The 8,963-nt window shown below is 50.7% G+C and overlaps 1 protein-coding gene across 4 annotated transcripts in view; it reads left to right on the top strand.

Moving 5' to 3' along the window:
* Nucleotides 1–8,480, top strand: part of ABI3 (ABI family member 3) — a 35,072-nt gene extending 26,592 nt beyond the window's left edge. For all 4 annotated transcript variants that reach the window (XM_027824401.2, XM_043536747.1, XM_007062016.4 and 1 more), the window contains 5 exons: nt 11–96; nt 2,037–2,132; nt 2,853–3,046; nt 4,442–4,579; nt 5,326–8,480. In XM_027824401.2, the coding sequence (XP_027680202.1) occupies nt 11–96; nt 2,037–2,132; nt 2,853–3,046; nt 4,442–4,579; nt 5,326–5,492 (681 nt within the window). In that variant the 3' untranslated portion in view covers nt 5,493–8,480. The remainder of the gene's footprint in view (nt 1–10; nt 97–2,036; nt 2,133–2,852; nt 3,047–4,441; nt 4,580–5,325) is intronic.
* Nucleotides 8,481–8,963: the final 483 nt, after the last annotated feature.

The raw sequence follows: 8,963 nt of genomic DNA, 5'->3' as shown, positions 1-8,963 counted from the left end.
CTGGCTGTAGGACCAGAGCACACAGTTGTCACGAACGGGAACCTTGACTCGGAAAGGATCCAAGACATCATCTGGACAGTCTACAGGCACCCTGGGGTGAGATGGCACCACTCTCTTGCACTTGATGCCTGGCAGTCCCACTGCCCTACTTTCCGCCCACCGTCCTGTCCTAAAAGAGACACAAGCCTGATAAAGAGGTAGCAAGGTTCCCCCCTCCCCACTGGAAAATAAACCTTTCAGATTAGCTCCCGAAAGTCCGACATCTGCCTGAGACTGCCCCTTATGCAAATAATGGTCATGCTTTTCACAGTAAGGTTCCATTTATAAATGGTCTAGAAAGGGTTAATTAAAAATTGATAGATGCTTTACTAAATGGTTGATCATTTGTTGTAGGGTCCATTAGATCAGGAGGTTGCTTTTAGCCATGGCTTATCACCCTCTGTAACACCTACTGGTCTGCATATGCCCATCTATAACAGATTCTACTCATGTCAGTAACATGCTTATGGCATCCATAAATAATTTATTAACCCTTTGTAAGCATTTGTAGGCCATTTATAAATGTGCCCTGACTAGATCGTGACCAAAATAATACTAGTCCAGACATAGCCACAAGCCTTGCAGCAGAGCTGGTCAAAAATGAAAGTAGTATTGTTTGTATTCGTGTTCCAGGGAAAATGCTGAGATTTCAAAATTTAGTTTCATTCTGCATTGGGATGATAAAGTAGAAACCTTGGACTCTTTTGCGAGATGATATTCCAGAATATTTCGTTTAGGGAAAAATTCCATTTAGACCTTATCAAAACTTTTTGTGTAGGAGATTACAGAGTAACTGTAACATACATTATCAGATACAAGATGAAACGTTTCAACTGCATCAAAACAAAAAGGTTTCAATAATTTTCTCTTGGAAATGCAGACAACAGCAGAAGGTCCCCAGAGCAACATTCTGATTTTTGCCAAATCAGAATTTCCAAACATTGGAAAATCTTCCTCCAGCTGTGCCCTGTAGTGTCATTAGTGCAGCTGTAGCATTTGGGGGAAGAACTGTTTATAAAGGACACGCTGGGCTACATTCACGAAAGGTCTTAGGCACCTACCTGCCACTTCAGGCACCTAAATCCCAGAATCAGGGATTCACAAACCCCTGCCCAACTGCCCCCGTACTCTGTAAGTGACCAGCGTTGCTCGGCACCTACGTTTCTGCAGGGAAAGTTCCCACGGCACCGAGGATTCTTCATGAATGTAGCCCACTGCCTTTAAGCCACCCAGCGTATTGAATGGGCCTGGAGACTGACCTCCCTTCTCGGGCCCTCCAGAGCCCTATCAATGCCATGAAGTTGGTGCTTGTTGCAGAAAACGGTCATCAGCCAGTTTCCTGGTGTCCGCAGGGCGTGGGTGTCAGGGTGAGGCACACAGGTGGAGTCCAGGGGAGGGGAAAGGTGGTTTTGCCCCTGCCTTTGCAGGACCTGGGCTAAGGCGAACAAAGGGCCTCAATTTGTCAGGCTGAAAGCGCACGGAGTAGTTTTAGTCTAAGGTGAAGATTTTCATCTCTGGGAAGCTGGTTTGTTTTTTTCATTGGCTATCTGGCTGTGCGGAGCCCTGCTCTATGCAAAAGGCCATTTGCTGTTACTGTTTCTGTTATGGGCAGCACGGGACCCCTTTGTGCTTGGGGCTGTACAAGCACATAGCGAGACACAGTCCCTGCCCCAGTAGACTAGACAGGCAAAAAATGCGAGGGGAAAACAGAGGGGGGAAGTGACTTGCCCAAGGTCACCCAGCAGGTCAGTGCTAGAGCTGGGAATAGGACCTAGGTCTCCTGGGTCCCAGTCTAGTAATCTGCCCACTGCCTCACACTGATTCTCTTTATACCATCATGACAATCTAACACTGAATCACCACAGCTCTGGCATTGATACTTTCAGGCCAAATTCAGAATAAAAACGCCTCGCATTCAGCGGAGAAAGGGCAATGAGTTTCTTCCCCAAGATGCACTGGGGATCTGATGGTGTATTCTGTGTCTGTTCTGACTGCAGGAAAAACCCTCGTATCCCAGAGCCCATTCAACTGCCTGTGGTTCCGGAAGGCAAACTATCAGCAGCGTCCTCCACATCATCTTTAACATCCCTCAGGTAGCTTGCGTGAGGGCTCCGGCTGGGGGTGTGGGGCTCTAGGGTGGGGCCAGAAATGAGGAGTTCAGGGTGCAGGAGGGGGCTCCAGGCTGGGGCAGGGGGTTGCGGTGAGAGGGAGGGGGGAAGGGCTCTGGCTGGGGGTGTGGGCTGTGGGGTGGGGCTGGGGATGTAGGGGTTTGGGGTGCAGAAGGGTGCTCCAGGCTGGGACCAAGGGGTTCAGAGGGTGGGAGGGGGATCAGCCCCTGGGGCGCAGGAGGAGGTCAGGGGTCCAGGCTCCAGGCAGCACTTACCTCAAACAGCTCCCGGAAGCAGTGGCACATCCCCCTTCCAGCTCATACGTGGAGGTGCGGCGCTGGCCAGGCGGCTCTGCACACTGCCCCATTGGCAGGTGCCGCCTCCGCAGCTCCCATTGGCCATGGTTGCCGGCCAATGGGAGCTGCGGGGGCGGCGCTTGGGACGGCGGCAGCATGCGGAGCCCCCAGCTGCCCCTACGTGTAGGAGCCAGAGCGGGGACATGCTGCTGCTTCTGGGAGCCGCACGGAGACACGGCAAACGTGGAGCGGGGTAAGCTCCCGCTCCCCAGCTGGAGCTTGAGGGCCAGATTAAAACATCTGATGGGCTGGATGCGGCCCGTGGGCCATAGTTTGCCAACTGCTGGCATTCACTCCTTGAGTATGGTTACATACAATTCTGTCACTCTCTCATTTATACCCACAACAGTTCCAGTGGAGCAGCTGGCAACATCAATGCCAAGGTGCCTATCACACAACCTATGCCGCCCTCACTGCCTCCTCCATTGGACATAGACACAATGCCTCCTCCTCCCCCTCTGCCTCCTGTAGACATGCCCGAACCTTCACCCATCGGTTTTGAGATGCCGCTCCCAGATGTCCCGCCACCATTCTCCATGCCAGGTGGGGCTTGTATTTGACACAGCTTATCCTCAGGCCGAATGCTCCCTATCAGCTAGCAACTAGCGTGGTATCCCTATGCTGAGCCGTGCTGGGAACTTTGCACCATCAGTGCCCAAGCGTAGCACTGGGTTGTTACAGGCAGAACTGGTTGAAAGAAGAGAGAAAACAATTTTTTGGGGAAAAAAATGAAATGTGGAAGTTGCTTCCATTTTGCTTCAAAGCTGGTTTTTCGGTTAAATTTTTTTCCACAAAAGTGTCTAAAAAATTGTGAATTGTCAGAACATAATGGTTTCCCCATGCCCACCTCTTTTGGCCACTGCATGCAATGAAATGAGTGAGCTCTAGGTTTTATCATCATTGTGACTCTGTAACCTTTTCCAAAGTTGGGGCCGTTTTTGAAAGTGACAGCATGGCACAAGGAGCAAATGAACCCCCAAAACTGCGCTCCGTAACTTTTCGAAATAGCCCCAGCTTTTCCACATAAAAGTGGCAGAGTTTGAGTTTCATTTTTCCTTTGGCCATGCAATAACCTTCCCCCAGCTGAGGAAGTTCTGTAAAAGTTGAGTGGCAAAATAAAGAAGAAAAAAAAGAAGTGGGAGAAAATAGAATAAAATCAACCTAGATATCACTTATTTGATTGTATTCAGTAACAAAAAGGGTGGAAAGACTGAAAATTCTTTTTTTGTTTTATTTTATTTGAACACCCCTCCCCCCCCCCCCCCCCCCCCCCCCCCCAAAAAAAAAAAACAAACTCAAAGTTTTTTGGTTTGGAAAAAAAACACCATTACTTGTTGAACAAAAATTTTGTCCAAATCTGTGGGCTCAGCTGTTGCCCCTAGGACCTAAGCAAATCTCCACTTACAGGGTGAAATTGCTGTATCAGGTGCATGCACCACTTAACAGAGGAGGCTTAAGTGGGACCTATGCAGCACCTAGCCCACGTGCTGGCTCTCTGTATAGGGGTCAATTGCACCCCCAGTGAAGTTATTCTATGGTGGAAAAACAGATATTCACTGGAGGAGGCTTCCCTAACTGATCTGTTTGCTCCAGTCACACAGTGGTCAGCCCCAAGTGTTGTGCTTTTTTCTAAATCATGAATCAGGCTCCCACAAATTGATAAGCTTAAAAAGAATCCCAGTTGGGGTCATTCTGATTTCTGGCGTTGGAGGCTGAAGCGGCCCTGCTGTCAAGCTGTTCTCCACCGCCACGAATCACCATTTTTTAAAAATGAAAGCTGTGTGTCCCGGTTAAGATGATGCCAGGTGGCGGGGCTTCCAGATAGCCACCGAGTACCAGGACACTTGGAATAAAAACAACCACGGCTGGCAACGCTTGACCTCTGTTTTGCGATTAGGACTTCATCCCCCTCGTGATTCTCTGGGGATTTTTCTGCAGATGCCGACTTCCTGGAGCTCCCCCCTCCGCCCCTGCCAAGCTTGACAGAGTTTGAAGATTTTGCCCCTCCTCCTCCTCCTCCTCCCCCCCTGGGTACAGAGGAACCTGCGTGGGCGCCAGACAGCTACTTGGAGAAAGGTATCTTGTCCCCCCGTCACCCTCCCCGCTTCATTTGGTTGCAGCAGTGGGGTGGGCCAAGCTATCTGAATGGGAGGGGGGCTACAGCTCACCAGCCGACCACCTGGTCTCATTTATTGATTAGATTCCTTGGGCGCTGATAGCCTAGTGGCATGTTACATTGTAGCCTGCGACCTAGCTCATCGCTTGTAAAGGGATCAAAGGGCTAATACCCCTCCGCCCTCCCCCGTGCTCTGAGCATAAGCAGATAAAGAGCCGTGGTCAATTAGGGAGCCATCACCTGATGGATAGAGTGGGCAGCATGGTCTTGTAGGTAGGGCTGGGACTTAGGTGACCTTCCCAGTTCTGCCACTATCCTGCTGTGTGTGGACTTGGGAAAAACCCCCTCCCCCACAGTCTCCCTATCTGTGAGGGGGTTCTGCGCATGAAAAATGCTGTATCGGGGCTAATGATCTGTAGTTCTGGAGCCTGTCTTTGCCACTGCAAGGTGGAGCATCTCTCTCCTTTCACAGCTTCCCCCCAAATCAGCATCGGGTCAGGAAACCCCATTGCGGAGGAAGTCCTGATTTAAACCGACCTGCTCCCACCCTCTCACTCTCTCCCCCGCCCCTTTTGGCTGACTTGCAGCCCGGGCAGTGCTTTCTGACTGGGTGCAGGCTTAGAGCTCCCACCCATGTATTTTCACAATGATCCTGGCTCTGTTTCCTTCCTTCCTTCCCATTCTGAGTTCCTCCTTCTCCTTTCAGTGGTGACCCTCTACCCCTACACTCAGCAAAAGGAGAACGAGCTCTCATTCCCAGAAGGGGCCGTCATTTACATGACCCGGAAGCACTCGGATGGTTGGTGCGAGGGCGTGACCAGCGAGGCAGAGGGGTTCTTCCCAGGCAACTACGTGGAACCTTTCTGCTGCTGACCCTGCGTGGATGCAGGAGATGACACCACTAAGGACCAGCAGAGGTTTTCCTCCTTCACCCTTCAGGGTTAATGGAGCCCATTCTCTCTGCCAAACCAGGGAAGCCACCTCCACTGCCCCTGGCTACAGAATTTATCACTATCCATTTACAATCCAGATTGATCAGATTATAGATTCCCCCATTCCCCGTCCTGCGCTGGGGCACAGACAGACCCACATCCCTGGCAGACGGCAACAGGGAAAGGTAGCGCTCTGAATCCAGGACTTATCAGGAGCAGCTTTGGAGGCCCAAGAAAGTGCCCTGCTTTGGCACTGCTACTTTCAGGTCAAATCTTAGACCCCCAGAGCTCAATGTGAGTTTTTCCATTGCTTACCACTGGGGACCAGGCTTGAAGCCTTTAACCTGGAATCCCTTTGCTTGAGGCTTTGATTATTCTCAGCTCTTTTATTTCCACCCCCTGCACGTGCACCATGATCAGAGGATCCTCTTCCGGGTTCCCCAGGGAGCCTGCAGCCAGTCCCTCCCACTCACCAGAACGAATGCGGCTGAACAGCAGAATGCTGTTGACTAGCTGGGAAGGGAGTCTGAGGTAGGCGTGTGGCATGCTCGGAGATTCCCAATGCTCGGGGCTGCTCCAAGGCTTCCCCACTCATGACTCCTGCAGTAGCTTAGAAGGTGCTGAGCAGGCTCTCGTGGGTCTAGTGAAGAGCCTTTTCCCCAGCAACTGGGACAGTGCTGCCCAAACATGGAAGTAGCAATGGGCAAGAGACCGAATCTCAGCTCCGACAGAGTCACCTGGTGACCTTGGGCAAGTCTAGTTTCTCAATTTAGAAAGCAGGCACAGTGCTTCCCTGCCTCGCAGGGCTGGGCTAGAGATTAACGTGGGTGCGTGGAGTGCCATTGGCACAAAGCGTGATGGCAGAGCGACCGGCAGCAGCCTAGACAGGCAGAGACACGAGAAATGGAAAAACAACTGGGGAAGGTGGTTGGAAGATAAGAGGATGTTTTGCAATGAGCTTTGGCAATGAGACTAAGTTGTATAAACCAGAGCCAGCAGATCCAGGCTCAAGTGCACAGGAATAGCCCCCTTGTTTCCGGCTGTGTAAGGATACAGAGCCAGGTAGTACCCTATCAGGTTGCTGCTTGGGGTATTATGAGCCTTGTCCCCAAAATGCAAATGTCAGCAGAGCTGCAGCTTCTGCTTTGCCTCCCTTGATTCTTTACTGAAAAATGGCAGCTGATTGCCTTGAGGTTTGGAGTGAAAGAAAGGCAGCTCTGCCTTTAAGCCCCACCCAGGGTCTTGCCTCATGGAATTTTGCTGGGCAATCCATGCTCTGAATGCGCTGTGGGGACCTGCCTTGCTGATGTCTCACAGCGCATTGGAAGTAGAAAGGGAGGCTCGTTGAACCTGGTCCCCTCTAATGCCAGGTGCTGTTGAGAGCATTAGTGAGCAGGTCCTCTACTGCGTGCTGTTGCTCCTGCCTCCCAGCTCCCTCACTGCTTAGATAAAGGTGCCCACTTTTAATAAAGAGTTCTAAAAGCTTGTGTCTCCCCCAGCTGTAGTGGATGGGTGGGAACGTCAGCTGCAGGCTTGCCCCTGCTTAAATATAGCTGAAATGTACCAGCAACACACCTGGAAACGAGGGAGTTAACGTACCTGCAATACCCTTTGTATTTTTTTTGTTTTAAGGTGAGGTTTCTAAAGTGGGGATAGTGGATCATGGGTGGTTTATGGTGCTGGCTCTCCACCTTGTTGCCAGCTGCTAAACTGCAGACAAAAATAATGATCTCTGGGCCATTTAAAGCTTCCTCCGAGAGCAGCTGGGTGTTGAGGGAGGGGAATTAATCATGCACCTCCCAGCTGGGTGTGGGAATGGCAAAAAAGGGAGAAGGAATCTTCCAAACAGCTGGCTGTATTATTTGCTGCCATAGGCATGCTCCATAGACCTAGCCCTACTCAGTCACTTTGCCCTTGGCCTGTTCTGTTTACCCCCCTGCTTCATGAGCCACAATGAGAAATTAACACGTTTGTCCTGGAACTCGGGTAGGTAAGTGGTGAAGGGAAAGGTGGGGAAAAGGACAAGCTCCAGGGTCTACTTAGCCTAAGAGCAGTCAACAGGAAAACTCTCCCCAGCTTGACAGATGATGAACAGTTACATCACCTGTGCAATGTTTGCCTTTGGCCTAGTTGTAGCACCTTGGGGCCCCAGTCAGAGACCTCCCCCCTTTGAAGTCAAGTGTTTACAGGACTCAGCCCCTGGTAACACCGGGGTGGGTGTGTGGTAGCTTTTAAATGAACAGCATCATTGCAAGGAGTCAGACTCCACAGGAAAAACCAGTGGCTGATGGAAGTGGATTAAACCTCCAAAACTGCCACGTTTACGTTGAATGGTCCCAGTGCTAAAACACACTCACCCTTCCCTTCATGAGGGTGTTTGCCTCTGCACCTGCTAACTAAACCCATTTTACAGAGGGATCTAATGAATATGCCAAAGTCCCAGAGAGCCAGGAACAGATCTCATCAGAGGCCCTGCTCCCTTTTCCTGGACCACAGCAAGTCAGTTGACATAACTACCAGGCTTTGCCAGGAGTAAGACACATGACTAGTGGCTAGTGCTAATGGGGGGGTACTAGATACAAGACCTCTTCCTAAGCTAGTACTCTGGTTTCTGGCACCAGGAAACATCATTTGCTCCCCCTTCCTCCCCTACAGAGAAATCCCCCCCCCCAGCCTACCTTCCTCCTTCTGCGTCCTGGGCAGCAGCCCATCAAAGATGAGTGACTAGAGCCAGAGACTGCACAAATGGCTTCTCCAAGTGCCACCCACACTGCTTTCAACAGCCCCAGGGAAAAGCTGAGAAAGTGAAGTCACAAACCTGTAGTCGCCTGGGCGTGTGCATATAGAGATATATATTAATATATTTATGATCGTTAGGGGCAGGTGGGGTGTTCGTTTAAATGTCCACATCAAAATACAACATGTGCAGCAAATTCCAGACAAACGTTTTATACCTGCTGTTGATATTTACTAGATAACGTTCCAATATTTGTTTTAAAAAATTCCATGGCTTTACGTTCCACATGATTGGAGGGAGGAAGAACAAACAAACAAACTGCAAAGAGGAAGGGAAGCTGAGGCAGCTTTGGTTAGTTCTGTACTGCGCAGAGTTTTGGTCAGGGCTATCAGCTTTGGAGTAGACAAGCTGCAGTTGATCCCGGTAGAAGCCACCATCATGGGCAGTCAATGCTGCGGCTGCCCCTGCCGAGTGCAATCATGGGGTAGTTAATACTGCGGTTGCCCAGGGAGAGAATACTGACAAGCAGAGTGGAGAGAGGCTTTGATCCTCTAGCAGTCTGACCCCCCAGGGGATGCTAAGCACCACAGGTCCCCTTGCAATCAACAGGAGTTTCAGCACCTCCAGGGATCAGGCCAAGGAAGCGGCTCCATCCTAATATAACCCCCATGCTGT

This window comes from Chelonia mydas, chromosome 27 (assembly GCF_015237465.2).
Source record: "Chelonia mydas isolate rCheMyd1 chromosome 27, rCheMyd1.pri.v2, whole genome shotgun sequence".
In the NCBI taxonomy this organism is placed as follows: Eukaryota; Metazoa; Chordata; order Testudines; family Cheloniidae; genus Chelonia; species Chelonia mydas.
The sequence above is the reverse complement of the archived record's forward strand: the minus strand, read 5'-3'. Positions and strand labels throughout refer to the sequence as shown.